The 25,556-nt window shown below is 41.2% G+C and overlaps 3 protein-coding genes across 5 annotated transcripts; 1 reads left to right on the top strand and 2 right to left on the bottom strand.

Moving 5' to 3' along the window:
• Positions 1-1,907: 1,907 nt before the first annotated feature.
• On the bottom strand, positions 1,908-10,003 carry LOC104938697 (glucocorticoid modulatory element-binding protein 1). Of its 3 annotated transcripts, none has more exons than XM_027286805.1 (11): positions 9,332-10,003; positions 7,900-8,041; positions 7,485-7,543; positions 6,594-6,712; positions 6,377-6,480; positions 6,027-6,050; positions 5,648-5,832; positions 5,274-5,423; positions 3,351-3,488; positions 3,010-3,126; positions 1,908-2,931 (listed from the first exon to the last, which is right to left on the bottom strand). In XM_027286805.1, the coding sequence occupies exons 2-11, from the start codon at positions 8,022-8,024 to the stop codon at positions 2,405-2,407; spliced, it is 1,548 nt and encodes a 515-aa protein (XP_027142606.1). In that variant the 5' UTR covers positions 8,025-8,041; positions 9,332-10,003; the 3' UTR covers positions 1,908-2,404. The 3 variants fall into 3 exon arrangements, with proteins under 3 accessions (XP_027142606.1, XP_027142605.1, XP_019131600.2); XM_027286804.1 differs by having other exon boundaries at positions 1,909-2,931; positions 6,594-6,715; positions 9,332-9,998; XM_019276055.2 differs by lacking the exon at positions 6,027-6,050 and having other exon boundaries at positions 1,910-2,931; positions 6,594-6,715; positions 9,332-9,995.
• Positions 10,004-10,127: 124 nt separating this feature from the next.
• LOC104938097 (discoidin, CUB and LCCL domain-containing protein 1) lies at positions 10,128-20,504 on the top strand. Its single transcript, XM_027286803.1, has 15 exons — positions 10,128-10,310; positions 13,041-13,262; positions 13,933-14,070; positions 15,228-15,279; positions 15,361-15,433; positions 15,526-15,659; positions 15,815-15,852; positions 16,163-16,354; positions 16,653-16,765; positions 16,904-17,078; positions 17,164-17,268; positions 17,467-17,560; positions 17,910-17,947; positions 18,036-18,143; positions 19,513-20,504. The coding sequence occupies exons 1-15, from the start codon at positions 10,208-10,210 to the stop codon at positions 19,908-19,910; spliced, it is 1,983 nt and encodes a 660-aa protein (XP_027142604.1). The 5' UTR covers positions 10,128-10,207; the 3' UTR covers positions 19,911-20,504.
• A 1,210-nt stretch (positions 20,505-21,714) lies between these two features.
• Positions 21,715-24,041, bottom strand: LOC109142411 (zinc finger protein 835). Its single transcript, XM_019276104.2, has 3 exons — positions 23,757-24,041; positions 23,411-23,666; positions 21,715-23,318 (listed from the first exon to the last, which is right to left on the bottom strand). The coding sequence occupies exons 1-3, from the start codon at positions 23,781-23,783 to the stop codon at positions 21,799-21,801; spliced, it is 1,803 nt and encodes a 600-aa protein (XP_019131649.1). The 5' UTR covers positions 23,784-24,041; the 3' UTR covers positions 21,715-21,798.
• Positions 24,042-25,556: the final 1,515 nt, after the last annotated feature.

The raw sequence follows: 25,556 nt of genomic DNA, 5'->3' as shown, positions 1-25,556 counted from the left end.
TTAGAGTTGTGTATTTGATTATGAGCTGTTGGAGACTAGTCACATGCTGCAGGGTGTCATCCCATATATCATTACAATATTACCTAGGACCTGAGATTCACCTTTGAAGTGAAGCATCTTGCACAAGTGCTGATGCTGCAGCTACTGCTCTGCATTAACCAAGCTGGTGTTAAAACATGGCCGGGCTGACACATTTAGCAGTGGCTCCAGGAATCCCAATTGGATCAAGATGTCATTATGCAGGGTATTCATCATTCATTTTGTTGTTGTGTGTGAACATTAAAGCTGTGGATTAAATTAAAGGGGGCCAACAGATGCATCTGAGGCTTCCAACATGAGTGCATTTCTGAGCCTCTAATGTTGTTAGCTCTGAATGACAGATGAACGATGGATTGCTCAGCAAATTACTTAATTTAACCAAAGGAGCAGAGCGTATGTCAGGCTAACACCTGTAATTACACCTGCCTGATGCATAGCAGCCATTTCACACCCTGGTATTCAAGGCACTGAGTAGCAATTTATTTAAAGTATTTTGGCCTGAATTTGTTCAACTGTATAATACTTTAATTTGCAGTAAACAGGATGTTGGAAAATACTGTTCAAATCCAACAATGGGACAGGAGTCAGCAAGAATAGTGACAGCCGCAGCCTGCACTATGATGAAAGTCATTTTATCAGCTGCCAGTCATGACCCCTCAAAAACAACTACATCTGCAGAGGCAGTGTTGCACATGAATTTATAATAACATACCATTACTGTTCAGAGGAAAGTTGTCAAAGGCTTGCTATCACTGTCTATCACACAGTCTTGGCATACAAAACAGTGCTTCAAAAGTAAATGAACAGCAAATAACACAAAACTGCTGCTACGATGCCATCTGTGAAGTAGCTTTGAGGCATAGTGCTCTTCTGGCCACACATAAAACGGTGGTATCACAAAAATCGATTCCAATTGTCTGTCAAATAGAAAATGATTGTTTGATATCAGTGATTGTAAGGTAAAACCCAGAGAGCAGCAGTTTTCTCCCCAGTGTGATTTACTGCTGGATTACCCATTAACTTTTGTTAATGGGTAAAGTTAATCAGAGGTTAGCAGAACCTGACTGCAAGAAAGATGAGAGAAAGAAAAGAGAAACTTTTAAAAAAAATATTGGCTTACTCTTCTGATCAGTAAACTACCAGCAACAATGGCAAAGCTAGCTCTTGAACACAGACTTCTGTTAAAATATCAAACGTAAAGTTTTTTTTATTCATGTGTTCATTGTCTTACACTGGATCAGTCCTTTTCAGAATACTCTCATGTACATAACATATTTTTCTATGATAAAGAGAAGGGAAAAGTAAATGAACATAATAGATTATGTATCTGAAGCACATCTCAGTAAACAGTATCCTGTTTAAAGCAACAGCACGTCAACAGTCACAATACTTTATATATAGTTTTCACTGTCAGAAATTAAGAATAATCTATTCTTAAGTGTGTCCGGTGCATAGAGCTTAGGCAGGTCTTAGGCATTATAACAAGAACCTTAATACAAGCCTGAGTGAGATACATTTCACAAAATCAAAATTATATAAAATTCAACACACAAGTATAACTCACAAAATACGTATTTTCAATTACAAATATTATTAGAAATTAATTATAAAAGCATGAGGAAAATATCTGTCACAAAAATTTGTCAACTACTTTTAGATAAGGTAAATATTATATTCACAGACATCTGAAAGGCGTTGTAAAAATTTAGAAATACTTACTGTCACACAAACCTGGTTTCTAATATAATATACAAAAGACAGAGAGAAGACTGTGTTTTAGGGCTGCAACTAAGGATTTTTAAAATTTTATTATCAATTAAACTTCTGATTATTTTCTCTATTAATCAACTTATCGCTTCCTAAATAAATAAAAAAATCCTCATTGCAATATCCCAGAGTCCAAAGTGACTTCTTTATATTACAAAATATTGCAAATTTTATTCAACCAACAGTCCAAAACCCAAATAAAAGTCTAAGAAAATCAGATCTGAGAAACTGGGACTGGTACATTTTGGGCATTTTTGTTGAAAATGATTAATCGTAATTGTTGCCAATTAAGTTTCTGTGAATTGCCTAATCATTGAATTGACTTAAAATTTCAACTCTGTTGTGTTTAGAATTGACAAAATGTTAGAAAAACATGTCCAAAATACTTATATTGAATGTGCCATTTACAACCTCAACGCAAGAACAAATCTGTGCCTATAACACTGCACGTAACCACACAGGAAAACTTGTCAAACAGTAAAGAACAAAGTTGGTTTGACATAGTAATGTTGTTTTTAATCTTTTCCCTTTATAGTCTTCAGGTCTCAGGCACATTCCCTCGCTTAGTCCAGCATCCCTTTTGGACTGTCTGTCTCCCTCACTTACTTTTATGTTTCTTTGTTGACTTTCTTCCTACAACCACCCTTTCAATGTCACGGAAGCGCTCTCTCTCCTCTACTTCCTCACTAAGATATGGATCTTCATGAAACTTTACAGTCCTCTGTCCAGATTTGTGGATCCTTGAGGCTTCCTCTTTCTCCAAGTCCTCCTGCTTGACCCTGTGAAGCTTCTCCTTTGTCCCTGTCTCACCGAGCTCTCTCTCCAGCATAGCACTATGGCCGTCCGTCCTGCCAACTCGGGTATGGTGAAGCTGGCCAGTGGAGACAGACAAATGGGTGAAGAGCTGAGGGTTGATGGTTAGCTGAGCGTAGGATGCAGCAGATAAACCAGCAACAGAGAGAGACTGGATCAAGGGGTTCATTTTGATGGGGGACAGCAAGTTGTGGATTTGGCTGTTTGACGGGTTGTGACGTTGAGGTTGTAGATGCTTCGAGGATTTCATTTTGCAGGAGGTGCTTTTATCACAACCCTGCTTCCTCCGGTCCTCCAAAATCTCATCAAACACTGCAATAAAAACAGGTTATTAGTTCATACAGCCATTATACAGTATGAACTGTACGTTGCTTTCAACAGCTTTCTCACCATAAACATTGTTATGGATTTTGTTTTCTTCGTCCTGGCTTCGCTTCAAATCCAGCGCTTGCTTGACTGAGTCTAAGAGCCCAAACATCTTGCACAGGGAATTAAGTATAACAGCATCTGACAAAACAAAATCAAAAGTCAGCTTGTCTACAACAAATCACTTTTTAAAAAATCAATGTCTATTAATTTCCTTCTCAAACCAGATTTAGCTGGTGGAGCCATTTTTGATAATCACTTTAAAAATTGATTTACGTTCTTTTACCTTGACTGACATTTAATTAATATTAAAGCAATTCCTGTCACAGTCCATTCATTAGCTGGGTCCCACTGCAGGAACTCACCTGTCTCCTGTAGGTTGGCCTTCTCACTGCGAGCCTCCACTCCTTTAAAAGTGGCTAATAATTCAGTCTGGAGACTGGACAGGACCTCCCCCATCAGCCCAGAGTCTGCCACACCCTTCCACAGGCCCAATACTCCATCTAGAGAAGGTCAATTAGATGTGACATTATTATGATATGTAGGGGAACTGTGTGTATACTGTGTGTGTGTGTGTGTGTCTGTGTGTGTGTGTGTGTGTGTGTGTGTGTGTGTGTGTTTGTCATTTAAGACAAAGTGCCACAGAAAAATATGAAAAAGTGGTATAGGCACAATTATGGGGAGGTGATTTGAGTATTTGTGAGAAAGCGTTCCTGTGTGAGCTGTGGAGTTTCACAGAAAAAAAGAGATTGGACTCAATGGGTAGAAAAGGCACAGTAAAATAAATAAGAGATGTGGGATAAATGAGATGGAGTAGGGAAATGTCTGGAAGTGAGATCTGAGTAGAGTTAAAGAATTGAAAGAGAGTAATAAATTGAGGAGAGGAAATAGGAAAAGGTGTCAGGGTTGGAGAAACAATGAAAAAAGATATAACGAGATAGGGGAAATGGGAAAGGTGCAGCACTTGGAGAGAGGATGTTAAATGGGTGATAGAGGTGGAGAGGAAAGAGTAGGAAAATGGGTTAGAAAAGAGGGGAGAAAAAAGGACAGGGCAGATTGGAGGGAGGCTGAAAAAGTGCTTAAGATGTGTACAAAACTGAGCAAAATAGGAGTATATTAACGTGATAAAATGTCAGACATGCTTGATATCTTATCTGGCAAGAAATGCTTTCATGTTTCCTTAAATGTCTCTCGAGATAAATGCAATGTGCCTCCAGAAAATATTCCAAATCCCATTTACAGCTATCTGAAGCTAAATTTGTGTATCTCTCCATGTCGCGAATGTACACTAATGGAAAGAAACACATTTCAGGAGATAGAGGAGCATAGCTATGGGCTGAGTACATTTACTCTGAGTTGTCAATTTGTTTTAAGGCCTTTGACAAGCAATATCGCTTGTGCGTTGAGGCACTGCAATTTGCCACTCACACAAAAAAAATCACTTGAGGCTATGTTTCTGACTGTGGCTGGAACAATGCCTAATCAGGTCACCTTTAAAAGCCCTTAAATCAAAGTTTAGGTCCCTGCAAGAAAAAGGCACACTTAGAAATGTCAGATGCCATCAATGGTAATATAAAAAGACATGACTCTGCCTGCCAGTGGTCAGCAACTTTTTAAGGGCAGTCTGCAGGAACGGCAGAACACGGCACAGATGCAGATTCAGATGTTCATTGGCTCAATGTCTCAGAGGTGTCAAGCAGCAATGGCTGCAAGAGGTTTGACACAAGAGACTGTTGGGCCTGTAGGTAGACTGATTTTAATATTCACAGTTGTTGTTGTTTTCTGTTGTGTGTCTGTTGTATTATTCATGCAATGACGGGTTGAGTCTGGCTGTAACATTTCTTTTCCTCATCAGTTAACATTTGTCTCCATCAGTGGTACGGCGCCGCCTCCTCTAAAGGACATGGTTTACTAATGCGTGGCTTCTGGAAGATTGAAGGTCAGTGGGCTGAACTTGTGCCTCCTCCAATAACAAAAAGGTAACTTATAAACTACCTCCAGGACATTGGCCTTGGTCAGCTGTCAGAGTGGTTAATACCAGAAGAAAATGCTATTTCCAGGGTTTACAGTGGAGGTTATACCACATCACTTGATAGACATTTGGAAGATTTCGCAATTACAAAGCTTTTATACAGAACCAGCATGGCTCCTATAAAAGCCACAGTGGAGCACTGCAGGTAAGTAGTTTCCTCCTGAATGAGGACTCTCAATATATTTGTCTTTTCTCACTCTTTCTCATCCTGCTCAGGCTGTTTTACAAGCACCTGTATATCTTTTCATATATTTACCAGGTGTGTCTGCCCTCTTTCTCTTTGTAGCATGTCCATTGGCTGCTGTGGGATTCACAGACCCGGCTGGACCAGGGCTCCACTCTGCTGTTGTGCTGAACTTCTCCTCCAAAGGCTCCTCTATCTCTGCTGCATCATGTACAACCTCTCCTGAAATGACCATAAAAATGAATATACTGTAAACAGAGTGAATTCCTTCCTTACAGCATGTCAGAAAATTACTGTTCTTATTTCATCATTGCAGATACAGTAAACTCCATCCAGGAGGCTTCAAAACTTTTTGTCTGCATCATCTCACTGATATAATAAATAACAGCAGCCAAAGCATATGTGGGAGAAAAAACACCAAACTGTAAACGCCAACTGAAATCTACCTGTCAGGGCAGGCACCTGTCCTCCAAGGGGGTCGAGAGCCAGACATGACGGGCTCGGCTGCACTAAGGTCCCTGGAGGAAGGCGCGTGGTGTTGACCAGCACATCAAATTTAGTGCTGCGGCAGGTGTTGCTGCACACGGTGTCATGCTGGTAGAAATCTATCTGGCCGGAGTCCATCATTTTTCTGCGTGGGAAGAAGCAGGTTTAAAAGAACACTACAGAGTATCCAAGAAAATGTGTTTTACAGAGCTGCACATGGGGTCTTAAAATGTGGATTGAATTTGTAAAACAATCCCGATAGCATCCCAGAGGTTTGCTTGACACAAAGCCCATTGATCTGACCTTGAGAGGGATAAAGATGAAAAGAGCAGATATTACCTATTGAGTTGGCGTATCGACTCACTGTAACACCAAGAACAAGTGCAAACACGATTAAAAAGGTGAGAAGTATCACTCAGCAGCTTGCGTGCGTGTTATTTGATCCTGCTATCATAATAACGCTGCTTACAGACTACCTCTGGAATGTCCTGGCAAACCCCAACACAGACAGACTTGATGCAAGTGCAAATTATATGAATGAGATACGCTGCTGACTGCATTAGATTGAGGTGTTTAACGTCTGGCGCTTTAACGCCAATGCAGCGAAGTAATGTGAAGGACTTTAGTTTTACAGTTAGGATGCATGTGTCTCACAAAAACAGACAAGTAGTGTTTTTTTTTTTTTTTACCTGAGCATGACCCCTCCCAGTCTTATGGCTCTTTTCCAGTCCTTCAGAGTGGCTTTACCTGCCAGGTGTACAAACTGCTTAGGACTAATGAGCTGGTCATTGAACTGTGAAAGAAGAAGACAACATAATGTATGTTTATGAAAGCTATTATAAGTATGTAGCAAGAAGAATGGGACACATATCACCACCTTTTGATTGCTGTAAATCATCAACTTACTTTGACACATCTGACATTGATTCCAGGGCACACAAACTTCTTAAATAGTAGAACTGCTCTGCTGTCTCCACAGGTGATGGGGTAGCCGTACTCGATCTCCTCTCCGTCTGCTTTACTGTCTTCTAAAAATCACCAAATCAAAATCAGTCACAGCCACAGGATTGGATTTTATTATACACTTATAATAAAAAATTATGATGTTCCTGGTGTTGTGGAGAGATTGCTGAGGTCAAAGGTCAATGGTGAGGTCAGGAAGAAAGAAAGTGTTCAGGAGCCTCTGATGTCTTATGCTGTATTATTTATTGACGCTTGATCAAGGAAAATTAGAGACACTCTCAAAGTACATCAGAAGTGCCTGAGTCAGTCTCCCATTCTGCCGAACTCATGCTGGTGGATAGACTTTAAACCCCAAGATAACACCACAAATAGTACACGCCCCAGAATTAGTCAAAGAGAATGTCTTTACCCATGGAGATGTTACTGTCAACACATTCTAGTCTGGAGACACAGATGTCTGTTTACACAGATTGGAACTATCTATTATGTCTATGAAAGCAGCAATAGGTCTCTTCGACCCTGGCCACCACAGTGTTGAGATAGACCAGCACCTACTGTTCTCAACCAAAGCCAAACAACTAATACTGCTGAGGACCTCAAGGCCCACACGTGACCTTGTGTAACTTAAGGATAGAAAATTCCATAACACCTGGGTGCTTGTGAATGTAGGAATCATTTGACAACAAAATCAAAAGTTCATCATCACACCTCAGGAGGTTTATGAGTGTTTTACATATATGTAAAATAACACTGCAGCTGAAAGCACAGTGTGACGGATGTGATTAGATGTCACTGATGATTTGATATGCCTTTTTCGTCTGAGTGATTACATACCCCGATGTGTCTCTATGGCCAAGACTGTAGTTCCAGTGTCAGCAATGCCATCGTTTACCCTGCAGAGGGCGACATATTCTCATATTTAACAGATTAATCATTTCATGCAAGAGTTAAATATGTAAATAGCTGCTAAAACCTGTCTGACCTTTCTGAAATTAAAGTGCTTTTCTTTTTCTCCACATACATTACTGTTGTACTCTTTGACTCAAGTCTGCATTAAACTAATTATGAACAGCACTGATGTGGAATGATGTCAGGAGATTTGCCTAATGTGAGCAAGAAGCGTAGAGAAAAGGGTTTATCATGCTGAAAATCTGTCTATACATTTACACAAATCTTTCTATGTGTTACATTCTCTCTATTTTGTCAAACAGCTAACCAAAAACATTTTTAATAATATAAACCATGTTACCCGTGCAGGATAGGCTGCAGATGCAGGATGACCTGAGTCTTATGGTTGTTGCCACTGAACTCCCCTTCCTCCTCCTTCACTGTCATGAGATCCCCTGAAGACACAATGACCTCAGCACCCGCCATCACCCCTCCCCACAGTGCTGCACGCAGAGAGGGCCAAAGCACGCATGTTAACATCCAGATCACACACACACACGCATGCCTTGATGGTATTTAATGCATACACAAATGAATTCAAAGCATCAACCTACAGACCTTTCTGGCATGCAACTGTTGTAAAAAAAAAAAAAAAAAAAAAGAACTCATGCTGGGTTTCAAATGACATAATCCTTACACAGATAAGCTTTACTTCCTTGTATTATTGGTCACAATGCACATGAATATCATAATAGGACAAAAGCTTACAATTTTAACTGACACCTGGATTATAAGGCCTGAATTGTAAGAATGGCAATATAAGAGTCACAGTGGATTCAACGAGTGAAATGATCTGTCACAAAAGTTGTTGTTTTCTCATCTATTTAGAGGAAACTAAATAGATTTTAAGATCATACCAGTGCTGTGGTAAGCAACCACCACTTTTAACCTTCTAACCTTTAGCACAAACATAATGCCAACAAAATAAAACAGTTGAATAAATGCAATATGCAGGAGCGCTGCTACCAAGTCATATTAAGCAAAAGAGTTTATATATTTCCCCAGAGATTAATTTATTATAGTACCATCCAATGAGGTCTATCCTATACACTTATTAAAAGGTTACAGTTATATTATGAAGTATTAGATAACAGCATTTCCTTAATTAGTGACATGAACATATATATAGCATATAAACTCATTTCAGAGGGGTCAAATGTGAATAAACTGTCCACTTGTATGGTCAATATTTGGGGGGAAAAAGAAATGCAAATTCCCTTCTCCATATACAGTTACAAAAAATTTTTTATAACAGATGCTCACTGCATTCATTCTAATATGATTCTCTTTATTATAATAATCTTTCCTACACAAGCAGCAGCTGAGGCGTTAGATACACTGTGCGACAATATCAAAAGCAGAGAGAGAAATGGTGGAGAAATTAATTTACAAACTGTGTGTTGGGATTATTCCATGGTGGAGGAACAAAGAGGCAACCTTTCCATGCAGTGTAGAGCAGCCTACAATAAACTGATCAACATATTCCTCACTATATCAAGTAGCCCTTAGTGGATCACCAACTCCTACACGGACTGTTGCGTGCCTTTCTCACCCTCCTTCACCCACTCAAACTGACGTCTGTCGGTGCGGCGGCACGCACACCCGGGCCAACAACGGTGCGACGGTGCACGCTCCTGCTCCACGGAGGGTACACAAAACACCACCGGGTCGACTCTAAAAGTGTTAAACACACTACCCGCTACTTTAAAGAGTATTGTCATAGTTTTACCTACCGTTTTTACAGCAGGAGATAATTCATCCTCCGCTTGTCGGAGAGACGCGAGAGCATGCGCCGTGCTGCTTCGTTACACTTCCTGCAGTGAAGGCAGCATTTGCCTGAGAAGCATCTGTCCCGCTGTCACGAGAAGCGCTTGGTTCGCACGCGATGTGTAAATCGGTCAAACTCCTCTTATGTGCGAGTGCACGGCTTTGTTTGAACACCTCTGAGCCATGCCACTGCACATGCTGACACATTCCCACCTTTACAAACAAGTTTCATCTCCCCCCAAAAAAAGGAGGTCGTGAAAGTGTTATTTCAATGCACGACTCCTAACAGCACTACATTGTTTTAGCTGCCAATGTTTTGTTGCTTTGTCATGCAATAAACGAGCCAAACAGTTGCCTGTTGTGTTTTTGTTGTTGCTCGTGTTTCACCAAAAGGTGGCAGAGTTTGCACTTAGTTTCGAGGAAAGAAATGTAGGTGTGTCGATAAGTCACATAAGAGATGAGATATATTTAAAAAACGTTCACCGTGTCGACATTGAACGCATCATTTCACCTTATAAAACAGGCTCTAAAGAAGACCACAGCGATGTAAGATCCAGGTTCAGTGTTGTCACTTTAGCAAAGCGGAGTCGATCATTAATATTGCTGCCAACGGCTGGTCTCAGATCAGCACACACCTACAAATCAGCCCACCCCTATATGGGAATGGAATGCCTGGGATTGTTTGATTGACACTAGCGGACAGCCAATGAGAGGTCGAGTTTACGTCTCGTGGCCAATAGTAAATATTCCGTACTTTGTACATTAACTTTTACTGAAGTCAGAACAAGCTCGAGCCGTCGGTCGGGGCTTGCACCTTGCTTTTCCCACAGCTTTTGGAAATCATGCTTGCAAAGTGTGAAAACATCCGTGATGCTGTGAAGTCTCTTATAGCCGGTTTCTGGATCACTTTTAGCGTCTGTTCCGTCGGTGTTCACGGCCAAGAGGGTAAGAAGAAACTACTTTATTGACGCTTTTTGTTGTTGTTGATAAGATAAAGACTGTGACGCGGGAGTTTAATTTAACTACTACTACTACTACTCTACTAAAACAGATGAACTGCTAGTTTATTTTATTTAAATGTATATTTTTGTATCTAGTGACATGGCTTTAAAGCGTTGGCAGGGCTACAAGAAGCAGTGTTGCTTTAAAACATCCTTTGTATTATCATACAGAGCTCCTCTTATATTTTAGTACATTCGGCAATTATTAACATATTTCACCTTCACCTGGGCCTGATTTATATAATGTACAAGTCCTGACAGTTTGACATGTTCTGCTGCCAATTGTTTTTTTGTGTCAAGAGCCACAAGAAACCTATATTAGTGTAATTATAAAGTTGTTATATATGTATAGGTCTGTGGTAAAACAGTGTATTTCTAATAGGAGCAGCTGCAGAGGTCAACCATGTGAGGTCATGCTATCATTCTTTACATGCTCTTCCTTGTGCATGTTTACCTACTGATCAGCTTACCTTTCCCATAGGTTTTTTTTTTTTCACAACACCAGTGAAGTCCATGTGCAGTATGAATCACAGTGACCAAACGTATACACAGACCGCCCTGCAGACTCTGACTCTAACACCACAAATCTTATTTGTTGTTTTTGTCTGTCGCTGGGTTTCCTCACATCGGAAGATGATTAAGTCCAGGGTCAATTACTTATCCTGAATCACATTGTACTCGTTGGCAAGTATGCAAAAGGGATTTGGTGGGGCCAGGGTATGGGGGAAACATTTCAGCCACGGTGTTGTAACGTTGTGATTGACACACAAGACAGGGTAAGGCAATGTAGTGACAGGTAGCACAGGTGAACATCCTGTCTGCTAGTGTGGACCTGTAAGGGCCTGCCAGGGAAGCCTCAAGTGGAAAACAATGTCGCTGAGCTGCTTTTGATTGACTGTCTGCTATCCCGCCACCCAGTTTGACTCCTGTTTTCTGAAATTCACCTTCTAAATTTTTTAAACTGGTCACAACAGGCTGAACACATATCTCTGTCTGTATGAAACTACAAACAGACTGGCCTGGAGACAGACTGTAGGAGAAAGGATTCAGTGAACAGGGGAAGATTACCAGCCACCCAGAACTTCCCCAGCATTGTAGCCCCTGTGGCCTCCCACCGGAAGGTGACAGATCCACGCTCTGTTGCCCACGGTTACAGTATGTTGCTGTGGCATTTCCAGGGAATCCTTTGGGGGTTTGAGGAGGGGCAATAACATCTAAAGGTTTATAGAGCCGAGCTGAAGAGCTGTCGGGAAGTAGGGGAACGGCTGGTGTGAGGACGCAGGATGTGTGTGACGGGCCAGGGGGTGAGTGGAAGGTTATCCTCCTGTTTCCCCTCAGACAGACAACAATCTCCAGGAGCCTTATATGGAAGGCAAGGACAGGATGATGTGTAGACTTAGATGAACCCTGGTGCCTTTTTTTTTTTAAGGTTTTGAACACGTCATCACTTGACATTTTGGTTGTCGGTTTTGAGCCTGACGCCCACGCAGCACTAATCTGTTTGTGACCACTGTGGGAATTGACTCATTTTTTTTCTGGATCTAAATATTTGCCTTTCCGTTCTACTTCAAGTATTAGTCACAACCATGAATCACATTCATTAAAATATTATTCACAAGAAAAGCAAAACTTTTGATCAATTCTTTTGTCTTTTCTCTTAAGAAAGGCACGTCTTTATAAACAGTAAAAATTGCGTATCCAAGAGGAGCATCTTTTGCAATACAGCCAGTGTACTGTTTGGAGCTGAGTACTTCCTTCACCAGCAGTTATGTATAAACATGCCCTCAACTGCTGTGCATGTTCAGAGGAGACTTATTACTCATCTGTCCTAAAACGGTCTATTAGCAAAGCACATAACATTCTGTGGATTTAATTTAGGTGAATTAATCATGAAACTCTCTGGTGATGTGATTTGGGCTTTACTGAAGCTCCAGGGGCTCAGCTGATAACTCTCCCCTGGCACAGGTGTTTTAGAAGTGAAACGCATTAGTTATACTTTCATATCTATCAGCTGTGGGAGAAGTAAATATTTCTTGTTAGCCACTACCTGTAGAAAGTATACTGTATAACTGAAACGATTAGGCAATTAATCAATCAGGTGATCAAGAGACTAATAGGCAAACATTCTGATGATTGGTTTATTTATGTATTTAATTTATATTTCCCTCCTTAAGTCAAGCTAATGAATTCACTAGTTCCAGATTGTTAAATGTGAATATTTTCTGGTTTCTTTAGCTTTTAACAATATTCAACTAATCTTCTTGTTGGTCAGACAAACAAAATATGTGAATATGCCAGCTTTGAAATTGTGCTGGCCTTTTTTTTTTCCTCACAATTTTTCAACATTTAACCAGCAACTAAATGATTATTGATAAAGTAATCAGAAGAACTCATCCATGATAAAATAATAATCAACAGTTGCAGCCCTCATATACTGTAAGAATAATTCTGTCATCAAAACTTGTTTGTACTTTACAAATATTTTAATGAATGATGAAACACTTTCAGCCAGCATTGAAAAATGGTTTAATCTGGTTGACACATGAAAAAAAAGAGTCTAGTTTAATTGCAATCATTTTTAAGGAGCCTCTTCATTAGCAAGTGGTAGCATTTAATTTTGGATCTGTCAACTTTCTCCTGTCCCAACCTCTCTGTTGTACTTGTAATGTTTCAGGTAATGGCTGTGGTCATACAGTGCTGGGAACAGAGTCTGGCACTCTGGCTTCTCAGAACTATCCAGGCACCTACCCGAGTAACACCTGGTGTAAGTGGAGGCTTCGAGTGCCAGAGGGGCGAACGCTGCGACTGCTGTTTGGGGATTTTGACATTGAGAGCAGTCCAGGCTGCAGCAATGGCTCTCTTGTGATCACAGACAAGAACGGAAAAAGCAGTCTGGGTAAGCTTGTTCACAGCTGATGGAATACAGTGTGTGTCTTTTTTTTAAAATTGGTTGAAACAGAAGTGCTCCTCGTCATGTCTCCTCGGGTGATTCTTTATTGAAATACCTGCTGATAGACATTTTATGATCTGTGTCATTACCGATGTTCTCCTAGCGATGATTGTGGATGCCATTCCATTGACACATTGACAGAAGAGGCAAACACTGTTTCGCAACAGACACATGCACATCTTCATACCAGGTGTATCAAAACGTGTCTAGAGGGCATAGAAAAAATTGACAACACACCAAATTGAGGCATGAGAGATTCAGGAGATGCAAATATTCAGTTAGGCCTTATCAGATTCCACTGAGCCTGGCTCACGATTTGTTTTTTCTGTTTGGTCTGATGGGGAGGTGTTCTTACATGTTGTTTTTTTCCATGTGACAGTCTATATGGCTCTCCTATTCATAATACAGTTGTAGGACAGAAAAGCACTAGTGGAGTTAGACTAACTAAATCATCTACATCTATTGATATATGCTAAAAAGGGGATTGACAGTATTTCGACTATTCAAGAAAGAATCTGCTGTTTGTGCAGGAGTCTGTATACAGTACATATTGGAACAACATGTATCTGTGTTTGTGTGCTTTTACAAATATTTGTTTGGGTGTGTGTGTTTACAGGTCCGGTGTGTGGGAAGCTTGATGCATCACAGAAGAATGTGACATTTAAAAGCAATGAAGTGACAATAAGCTTCAAATCAGGCCCACACCGCTCCGGACGGGGGTTTTTACTGTCTTATGCCACAGACCAGTATCCAGGTATGACTGATTTGTGACTGGTTGATTACTATTTGGGAAGCACTTACATGGTTATAAGTATATTATGGTTGTTGCTTGTTGAAATTAGTTATTTCTGTTGTGTTATTATTGTAGCTGAAGACGTAGAGCACGTAGCTCAGCTGTACAAGCACCAAGCAATTTGTAGTTTGAATTAAATTTCTAAAATTGGCTCATTTACACGTTTCCACTGGTGTTTTAACACCAACGTCTGTGTGAATATTTGTCCCTGTGTATGTACACTTGTGTGATTGTGAGTGCATGAGTCACTTCTTATTGGTATTCAACCTCCATCGCTATCTTTGCTCTGGCGTGTTTGCTCAGAAAGCTCGAGTTTTCTCTCAGGCTGAATGGAGTGAGGCCTCAGGCTTCAGTTTGTCGCTTGGAGAGGCTGGATTTCTTTCTCACTCCCCCTTTCTCTTCATCAGCCTGTTAACCACTGCAAGCCCACAACCATCCAGTGTTTGTGGCAAACTAGTGGCTGTTGATTTAGCAAGTCCTTGTATTTTACAGCAGTACAGATTGTAATGTGTACATGTACATTTATGTAGGGATTAAAATCCAAATTTCATATTTCTGGACCGTTCAGATTCAGTCACAAAAAAAAGAATAATTAAAAAGAAGGTCAAGGGTTCTTCTCGTGTATTATTTTAATAACCATATGCGCTTGTTTAGTCTGAATGCTGGTCTATACTTAGAGATAGTTTCCTTTTCTGTGCATGAAGTCATCTGTACTCTACATTATGTATCATAGTTTCCTGTTTTTTACTGAGTTGTTTATGAAATCCGGCAGTGTCTGGAGCTAAGCCCATCGTCAGACATACAAACCACTGTCTGTTAACTGTGATCACACGAGGACCATTCGCTGTACTCGTGAACTGTGACAAAATCACAGTAACAAAGGGCTTAGTCACATCAACAACAGTGATGATCGCTCATCCCCTAATATAGCACACTTAGAACATGTCTCACACAGAATCTGTTTGTGTGTGGTTGACAGAATGACCGGCGGTGTTATGTAAGCCTGAGATACTGGGTCCTGCACTATGCTATTCAAGGCTACCAATACATACTGTTTAAGAAAGTTTAAATTCATTCTCAAGAGTGGTAATTGCAATCTGTTGGTTTTGCTGTTACAGACCTCATTTCTTGTTTACAACGAGGATCTCATTTTAGCTCGCAGTATTTGAGGTAAGTTGTTGACATTCTCACAATAGCTTCTGGTTCCGTACAACACAGTGTTTTCTCACATGTTATTCTGTTGTTTCTCAGTGTGTACTGCCCTGCTGGGTGTAAGAACGTCACAGGGGATGTCTGGGGAAACTCTGAACAGGGTTATAGAGATGTAAGTAAACTCTGTTTTCATTTTAAGCTGTGTTAGCCATTCATAACTCATGAGCACAAGTTATGAATAAATTCATGTTCCCTCTGCTACAGACCTCAGTCCTGTGCAAGTCTGCAGTTCATGCTGGAGTTGCGTCTGATAGTCTGGGAGGCCGTGTAGCTGTGAATCGTGGGAGAAGTCTTACACTCTATGAGCCCACCTTTGCCAATGGAATCCTCTCAAAAATGTATGTCTGAGGTTATTGTATTCAGAAATTCATAATAAGAGACCATGTTAATGTCAAGATGACTGTTGTTGAGCTGGAAATGAGTTTAAATTTAATTTTATGTTGTGACATGATGAGGATTAAGCACTGACCTTTTAACTGTCCTCTTTTGACAGGGGATCATTATCTGAGAAGAAGCTGCTTTTCAGCAAAGGTATGAGCAAAACATGACATTTATACGGCAGACAGTACATATTGTACAGTTTTCTAAAGGGTATACTGTTTTTGCATGGTTTACCCATTTACAACAAGTAACACATTATCTGCTTTCCATTTTTAAAGATATGCTGTTGTATTTAAGACCGTAAGCTGCCATTCTTTTCCTTCCCAAAAAAATGAAATGCTTGATTTATTTAATCAAAATAAAATAGTCAACAGTAAAGTACACATGATTACAGGAGCCAAGGGGGCCACGTTGTTGTATATAAATACTCTTTCCTTCCTTTCCTCTGGTCTCTGTACAGAATGCAACAACATCCTGAGTGTGTCTGGTTTAAATGCCTCTTCTTTCTGGGCTAAAAACAGCCAAGAGCACACAATGTACTGGTCGTCCAGAAACATGGGTTCCAGCCATGAAATCATACCTTGGACAGCAGGCGGTAATGATCCAAACCCGTGGCTGGAGCTGGAGCTGAGTGATAAAAGAACTATCACAGGTAAACATGTTCAAACTAGAATTTATATATAAATAAACTCATTTAAAACATTTAATATGTTTTAATTGCTTAACATTTTAATATTTTTATGAAGCTGTCTAAAGACAAAAACCAAAAATGTTGAACCACCAGTAGCCCAGAATGGACAAACTAAACACTGCCTCTAGACAGAGACCTCTAGACTGTCTTGGCTAAAGTGCATAAATTTGAGCTTTTGTGTCTTGGTATATTAAGTAAGACCACTTTCATCACATCTCAAATGAACTGATCTGAAAATATGTTCTGTTTTTGTTTTCAGGTATAATAACAACTGGATCAGACATGTACTACATAGAATCCTACATCCTTTTTTTCAGCAAGGACAGAAAAAATTGGAAGCTGTACAAAGGTGCTCTCAGCAAAGAAAAAAAGGTATGTATTGTACTGTATTAACTGATGTTTTGGTTCTTACTGAGGGCAGCAGAGCAGAGCTGATGTGACAACAGAGTTTATACTGTAGGCTTCCTGGTGCTCTCTGTGAATAAGTAACTTGGTTGTCATGGTCCCCAGGTGTTTCAGGCCTATACCGATGGCCACTTCAAGGTTCGCAACAGCCTTTTTCCACCTGTGGTGGCTCGTTTTGTCCGGCTACAGCCACTGAGCTGGCATGGCCAAGCCTCGGCTCAGGTCCAAGTTTTGGGGTGTCCTGTAGCCAAAGTCACACCAAGGTCACATGCACTCCCTGGTGAGTATTCTCAAAATTTATCAGGAATAAACAATCTGTTGACCGTGTGATTTCATGTCTGTACTCCTGATTGTTATTCCAACAGAATATGCAACTAAATCTCCATCCATCAAAGTTAACATGGGAACACAACGCCCCGGCCCCACTCCCACCCCCACAGAGGGCCCAGTGTTAGTGGAAACAAAACTGAGTATGTGCTTATATCACTTTCTAAATTCAAATATGTACAACGAGAACTGATGCCACTCTATTTTTGGAAGAATACATGTCAAATCAGTAAAAACAATATCCTTCTCTCACAATCCATGTTGTGTACATTGCCATAAACTGCATTCCTCTCTCACAGTTGTATAAGTGTTTACTTACTCAGACACTTTCTGTCCTGTAGGCTCCAGTCAGCCAGTGATAGTGGCAGTGGGAGTGGTCCTGGCGCTGTTGATGTGCGGAAGTTGTTTGTTGGCAGGAGTCTGGTGGAAGAGAAGGTATTTTGTTTGTTTGACTGAATTTATTTATTTTATAAGTAAAGTTTGCACACGCTTGTTTATAATACATGGAGTAGTATACTACTCCAGTACTAGTACTTTAGGTCACTGGCAAAGATACTGATGTTGATGACGATTATGCAACTCTAACTAACAGATATTTATTGATTAATCTGCTGTTTCAATCAGTAGATATTTGTCATTTTAAAATATGTATCGATTATTAAATTTGATGCCTCTTATTCTTCAGTCGACTAATCATTTCAGCTCTGACAGTGATCATCACTTCAGAAACTGTATCTCGTATGTATAATACTTGATGCTTTGTGTTATTTCCTTTTCCATATAGGAAAAAGGAATCACAAATGAAGTATACCTTACCCACAAGTAAGTCAAATGCTCTTTGACTGTTTTCCAGTATTTTTCCATCTTCTATTAAAAAGCCTCTGACTCTGTGTGTTGGTATGTTAAATAGGTTGTCAGACTTTCCAGGCAAAGAGTATCACCTGCCCACAATCAGAGCTCATCTCTTACCCTCTGGAGCGAAATGTCCATGATGCTCTACCTAGCCCTCCTCTTAATGGTGAGAATTCATACAAATATCTTTAACAGAACACTGCTATAACTCGGTTTTACCAGTATCAGCTGCCGCCCTTTTGCTAGCTTTTTCATTGCCCATTCAAAGTTTACTGTGAGCTCTGCCTTCCCTTCTCCATGTTTCCTGCTCTAATACTCTCTGGCTTCAGTGGTCAGTTTGAGGAGCTCATGCCAGGCCTGACAGGCAAACAGCTCTCTCCACGGGCTGTCCATTCTTTGCCCCGGCTCAGCCCATCACCCAGTCGCAGTATAAACATTCCTTTCTTTGGTCCACGGAGCCTCTCTGAAAGGGACCCTTTAATTGGAGCTTGATAAAGGGCGCTCAGCCTACCCCCACCACCACCAGTCCCCCTCTCAGCCTCCTCCATCCCCTCCCTCAGTGTGGGGGCCCTTCACTGAGAGGTCCAGTGATAAACAGGACAGAGGGTCAAAGCTAAGACAATCAAAGCCCTCACTAAAGCCTGTCTAATTAAAATAGCTCTGGCTCTGAGGCTCCCTGTGGGCTCTTGAGTAGGGTCTAGGCCTCCCACACCACAGCCTCTTCTGCATGGGCAAGGAGTTGGGTCTGGTCGAATTTGAGTGCTCCTCAGTCGGCTCCCGTCTCTGTGATTAGAGGAGACATTGTTGGTGGCCAAGCAGCTCATGCAGAGGCTCAACATTGGCCTGGTATGAGACTGCTATTGAGAAGAAAAGAAGCATTTCCCCGAAACTGCAGCATAGAATAGTTTTTGCTGTTAATGAAAGGATGCTGCTATGCGGTACAGTTGATTCCCATTCCCAGTTCACTCCCATTTAATGAAACATTTGATAAATAATTAAAACTGTCACTTTTAGCTGGAAATGTTCCAGTGATTCAGGAACACTGTGAGTTTACAAGTCCAAAATTATTAAGTGTTAAATTAGAAGATACCACTCTCAAATTCTCAGGCTGCAGCCAGTAGCTTAGCTTCACACAAAGACTGGCAACAGAGGAAAACAGCTAGCCAAGCCCTGGCCAACGGTAACACAATCCACCTGCCAGCACATCGAAAGCTCTCCAATTAACACATTATTTCTTGTTTGTTCAATCCTTACAAGAACTGAAGTGTAAAAACGACTATTTTCCACTTTACGAGGGGTCATGGGCTGCACGCTTTTTTGGCTGGGACCACTAACTTCCTGGAGTCTCCACTGGTTGCCTGGCAACTGTTTAGAGTTGACAGTACCACAAATTGCAGATATATATGTGTGTGTTAATATCGGACTGAAACTGATCTGGTGTTTGGTGGTTATCCTCGCCGATACTCTTGTCATTGTTTTTTGCATCTCAGATGAATAGAAATACAATCTCATACTGGTTTTGACTTTTTTTCCAGACTATGCCGAGCCTGCTATTGGACAGAAGGTTGGATCAACATTCAGACCCTCCTCAGATGAGGGCTACACCACCCCCTTCACCTTCAGCCATTACGACACTCCTGGCAACCTACCAGAGTACGCCGAGCCTCTTCCACCAGAGCCTGAGTATGCCACCCCGTTCAGTGAGCAGCTTTCTGACTCACATGGACCTCTTATATTGGCACCTACCGCTGGTACCAGGACAACAACATCCAGCCACGCTCAGTATGACTGCCCCTCACACAGGATGCTCTCCAATGGTTACTGCACTCCTGCTCTACATGCCAGTGGCCCACGACCAGTCAGTGTGGTCTATGCTGAGCCAAAGTCATGCGACTCTTTACTACGGAAACACACATATGAGGAGCCTTTGTGAACACAACAAGCAAAAAAAAAAGACTCTCCTGAGCTAAAACGTGTGTTGGGACCAGAGGACCACTTGATCTCAAGCGGACACTAAGATGGACAGTGTTGTCCAGAGTGTACTAATGCTGACAGAGCTGAACGTCCAATGAGTGATGTACCCAAAGCTGAGAAGTCACTTTGGACCACTATGCATATATGAGGGTACACTCACCTCACAGTACACAGTGATCTGAGAGCCATATGGATGCAAATATTTCCTTCCAGGAAGTATGTGTGGAAATATTCTGTGATGCACAAAGAAAAAATGCAGGTTCAGTCATTTCTCAGAGATCCTGTTTATTGATGAAATGTTTAATCACAAGCTGCACTTTGAGAAAACGCATACATGTATGTTTATTTAACAGGTTGATGCAAAAAAAAAAAGTGGATTGAATATGTTACTTGTCCTGACAAAACACTGTATTCACAATGTAAACTCTGAACATGTTAAAGACATTTAAGAAGCACTATAAATGGTACACTGTAACAATGTGGTTAAGATTGTTGCTATGATTCAGAGTAACCACTAGATGGCTCTCTTGAGCTTTAAACGTCTAACAAAAAATGTTATAATTTGTCTGCTGGTTGTCCTTCCTCAGATTATCATCCATTTCTAACATACATACTAAAATAACAAACAAACATTGGTTTAAAATATATACCTGTATTATAGTAACACAGAAAGGCACAACAGGCAAGGTTAGGTTGTCGTGTTTAGGATGGAGGATCCTGTGATTCAACCTACTGCAGTGTCCCTGAGCAAGACGCACATAACTCAACTGAACTCCAGAGCTGTTGCTGCCCACCAGTCTGGAAAAATAAATTATGTTCTCTCTCTCTGGGGATGAAAGTATCATAAACTTTAAGAATTCCAGTGATGGCCTTGTTGTTATTTCTTAGCCTTTTGCCACTGTGCAGCAACCTTCTCGCAAGTGAGAAACAATTGAAGACCAGACCTTTTTCACAGCAGCCAGCGTCAATACAAGTGTTTACATTTAGTCATTTACGCTTTTATCGTTACAGGGAGCACTTTGGGGTTCAGTATCTTGCCCAGGGAAACTTCTACATACAGACTGGAGGAGCCGGGGATCGAAGCACCTGATTAGTGGACAACCCACTCTGCCTCCTGATCCACAGCCGCCGTGTTTCCAATGATATTAATTAAGGTTCAGTTCTATTTATTTCAGCAAAGCCTTTCCAGCGAACCAACACCGCAGCAGCAACCTGACTGTTTGACCTGAATGGAACTGAACCTTAATTAGTTTACCTACTATTTTATGTCAAAATGGCTGCTGTAAGAAAAGTCTATTAATTTAGATTTCATAATAAGTCCAGTGGATTGTCTTAGATTTTTGTATGGTAAAAATATATCTCATGAAGATTAAATGACTTAAGAACTTAATGTAAATAAACCAATATGACAAATTAAAAAAAAAAAAACTTTTCCTGTTGCTAAGGTCAGGTGGCAGTGGCAGCTCCATTTTATCAAAACATGTTACTAAAAGTACAACTGTAATTTTACAGCAATACTTTTGTGGTGATGAATTTGCAAACTTCTTCCACTGCTGAATAAGGCACAATAAAACAACCGTATTAAAATAACACTTTAGGAGTTGGCCTGGTGTGTGACTGCAGGAGCCAATGTGTTTAAGGTTATTTTAAGGTGGACTTCAAACCTCACCAGTCAATCTAAACTTTTATCAAATCATAAATAAAAAAACTGCTATGAGAAGTAGCGCAATATCAAAAAAAAAAGAGTAGTAATACTGGATATATGTTTTAGACAAATTACTTTTAAAAAACGATTTATTTGGGTCTTTCGGTGTTCTCGTTCAGCCTGTGGTATCAACAACATTTTTTCACTCTCCACTGTTATCGTGGACCCTCTCGTTTGTGCTTAACTCTTTCCTCTGCCCCTCCTCCTCCTCTCTCCCCTCAGAGGAGTAGTGCATCAGAGTCTGGTGTCTGTTCCTGGACGGAGCATCCTTAAAACGTAGGCCACAGTCTTCACATGCATACAGAAGCCCCTCTCTGTTTGCTCCGTCTGACTGAGATTTGCTCTCATTAGGGCCAAGCAGAGAGGAGCTGGGACGAGCAGCAGTCGACACAAGAGAGTCTGTAGAGTTTGGAGCTGTACGTGAGTCTCTATCTGGGCTGTTGGGTGGATTTACCCCGAGGGTGGCAGGAGGAAATGTTCTGGGACGTCCAGGTGGATAACTACGGCCTGCTGGTCCCCGAGATGCACTCCCAGATCCAGCTTCTCCAGCATGGTCAGGGGCCAGTCCATGGACTGTGCGGTAGTGGAAGCGGATCCCGGAGCGATTGGAGAAGCCTTTCCCACAGATACTGCATATAAAGGGCCTCTCTCCTGTGTGGATGCGGGTATGGATCTTAAGAGCTCCTGACTGGGTGAAACATTTCCCACACTGGCTACAGCGGTAGGGCTTCTCTCCTGTGTGGGTCCTCTGATGGGCCCGGACCCCTGCCAGATGAGGAAAACCCCTGCCACAAAATCCACAGGAATATGGCCTTTCGCCTGTGTGAATACGCCTGTGGATCTTCAGGGCACCTGATTGACTAAAACTCTTCCCGCAGTCAGAGCAGGAGTAGGGCCGGGCACCAGTGTGCACATTGAGATGGATGCGGAGGTTGCTGTGCGAGTTGAAGGCCCTGCCGCACTCAGTGCAGAGGAAGCCTGATGGTTTGTGGGCATGCTCGGAGCGCTGGTGCTGCAGCAACTGGGACGGTCTTGAAAAAGATGCAGAGCAGTGCATACAGGGGTGTAGCGATAAATTTAAAGCCGCCCGGCCTCCTCTTTCCTCTTGTTGCTGACTTAGTGTTTGCCTGTGCTGGCGGTGACACTCCTGAGTACAGGTAGGTGTGGAGTGTGGGCAAGTCAAGCAGGGGAAAGGGCCAGAGAGCTGTGGCGCACGAGAGCGAAGCTGAGGGCATGGTAAACATGACGTTATAGGACAGTGGTGGTGATGAAAATGATGATGGGCGTGCGTGTGAGAAAATGGGGAGTCTGTGGCGGCTTCCTGCTGGCTCAGTAACTGGGCGCAGGTCTGGAGGCTGCGATGGCAACACAGACAGGGAAACATGGAGAGGTGGGACGAGGACACCCTGGCAGGAAGAGTGTCGGAGTTGTGCTCTGGACTCCGAGTCCCTCTGTCTGCCTGTTCCCGCTGCAGGCGGTTAGACGTCCTGGTGTCTAGCTCAGGTGTGGTGGTGCTGCTGCTTGGTTCAGTGTCGGGTAAATGGTGGCATATTGCATCGGAGTGTGACGACGAGGACAAAGATTGTCTGGGTTTTAAAATCTCAAAGGATGGTGGAGAAGTGGAGTAAGGGCAGCCGGGGCAGGTGCAACCAAAATGGACATCTAGGTATAACAGAAACACAAATTAAAATGAATACTAAGAGTATCTGCAAAAAAAATAAAGAATGGAGACCATCCTTATCTGGAGCTCTGACCTTCTCTCCGGTCTCTGACCTCTCCCTTCCTCTGTGATGCCCCAGGCTGGATCTGTCCGCCTGGCTCTCCCACTGACTTGTCTTGTAGATGATCAAGTAAAGCACCTTTGAACCCCAGAACCTCACCACCACCAGCGGCGGCAGCAGCCACGCCCCAGGCTGCGTTCAGCACATGTGGCTGATCCTTCGAGGTGTTTCCAGATGTGATAAGGTCACCAATGAACTGATGCATCTCCATCCAGGAGCACTGACCATGCTGCAAGACGTACAAAGGCAGAGTTGCAGAGTTTGAGTTCTTGGTCATTCTCAAAAAAAAAATCGACAGATTTAAAGGACGTTTACTCACAATGTCGATGCTCTTGTCTTTGTCCATGAATTTAAACAAACGCTGCTGTTGTCACCAGATCGACGGTTTAGTTTGAATGTTTCAGCCTCTGGGATCCAAAATAATGAAAGTAACAAACAAAACACACCTTCTTTATGACAGGATTACATCTTCACTGTAGCATACTCCATGTACGAATAATAAGATGGCCTACTCCCGTTAAAAACATCGCCACCGAGCAGCCATTGTATATCCGGGTTCACTGGTGACGTGGCGGGAATTGTAGTTTTCTTTACACTCATGAAAACTACAAAATATTTTCTTTTTCCCCCCTTGTCGTTTTTCCTTCCTCTCTCTTTTCTTTTTTTCTTATTATTCTGTTTTTTTTGTTTGTTTAATTTAAAGTGTGGATCATAAACTTTCTTTGTCATGGACTGTACATTTGGAATAATCTAAGCTGTATGTAAATATATTTATTTATAAATGTAAAAGTAAAAGAAGAAAAAGAATGTTACAAAAATGTACATTCATGATGTGACATAAACCTGGTTATTTTTAGAGTAGAAAAGGTGAAAAAAAGGTGACAAATTTCCTAAAATTAATCTTTTTTTTTTAAGTGAGTTATGTTATCTTCACTGCTCACCAGATTCACTAATTAAATGCCCCAAGCGCTATACAGAAAACAGGAATGACAGGATGTTCAACTTGAATAAGTACCGCCTTTCCTCAGACTGTAATCCTCTGCACACCACTATAATTATTTTTTGTGTAGTATATACAACAAGCACAACTTGCATAACGCAGCACAACCCTGTGTTATATAATAACAAATAAATGAACCCTCATCCCTGAAACATAATGGAATATCTCAGCGAAAGCAGAAGGATCCAAGCCATCCAGCTCAAAATTGTTCTGTTTAAGGAGAGCAAGATCTCTCCAAATACATGGTGCACTGTAGTACTGTGGATCGTGTCATTCTCTACAGAGAAGGACCTTACAAGGCAGATATGACTATGCTCTCTCTCATGCACACACAAACACGCAGACATTAAGAAAAAAAACGGACCTAACAGAACAAATATTTATTTGCCTTTAGAAAAAGTCAAAATATACCTGCAGACGGTTTCAGCAAATGTAAATCACATCGTGACAGAGTGTCATATTATTAATCAGTATCATCATTTGCATCCATTAAATATTCAACAATGTACTAAAGGTCAATGTCTATACACAAAATGCATATATTTCAGACGAATACTATGAAATCCAGTGTTTTCATTCAACTTAATACATGTCAGTAAACCTAAATATTCAATTGCTCTACAAAAACAAAAACAAAAACAGTGCATAAAAAAGGTAGAAATCAGTAATATGTTCTTATAATGCGAGAAATCCTGCTCAACATTGCATAGGCTTCAGGACTGTTACAGTACCACTTTGCTCCAGTGGCCCAAGCCACTCGTTTTAATCAAAATACACAGAAGAAAATGCCATCACGGGCAACAATGTGGAATGTTTCTTTAAATTATGGAAGAAACTAAAATCTTTCTCACACTCAAACTAAAAGTCACACTGCAAGAAAGACACTGGATTTCTTCAAGAGTCAACTCGTGACTGTGGAAAAAGTAGAAAAAATGCTTTGTCATATACAGGTACGATGGTAGATATAACATGAGACAGAAAGATTATATACAGTATTGAATAGTATATCATTATGGCTGTAGAATAACACCTCCGTATTTGGTTTACATGATTAGAGGTACAGCAAAACAGAAGGATTAAGATGCATCTTTCTGTAGGTAGGAATTGTGACCGTAGCTG

The sequence above is a fragment of the Larimichthys crocea genome, chromosome XIII (assembly GCF_000972845.2).
Source record: "Larimichthys crocea isolate SSNF chromosome XIII, L_crocea_2.0, whole genome shotgun sequence".
In the NCBI taxonomy this organism is placed as follows: domain Eukaryota; kingdom Metazoa; phylum Chordata; class Actinopteri; family Sciaenidae; genus Larimichthys; species Larimichthys crocea.
The sequence above is the reverse complement of the archived record's forward strand: the minus strand, read 5'-3'. Positions and strand labels throughout refer to the sequence as shown.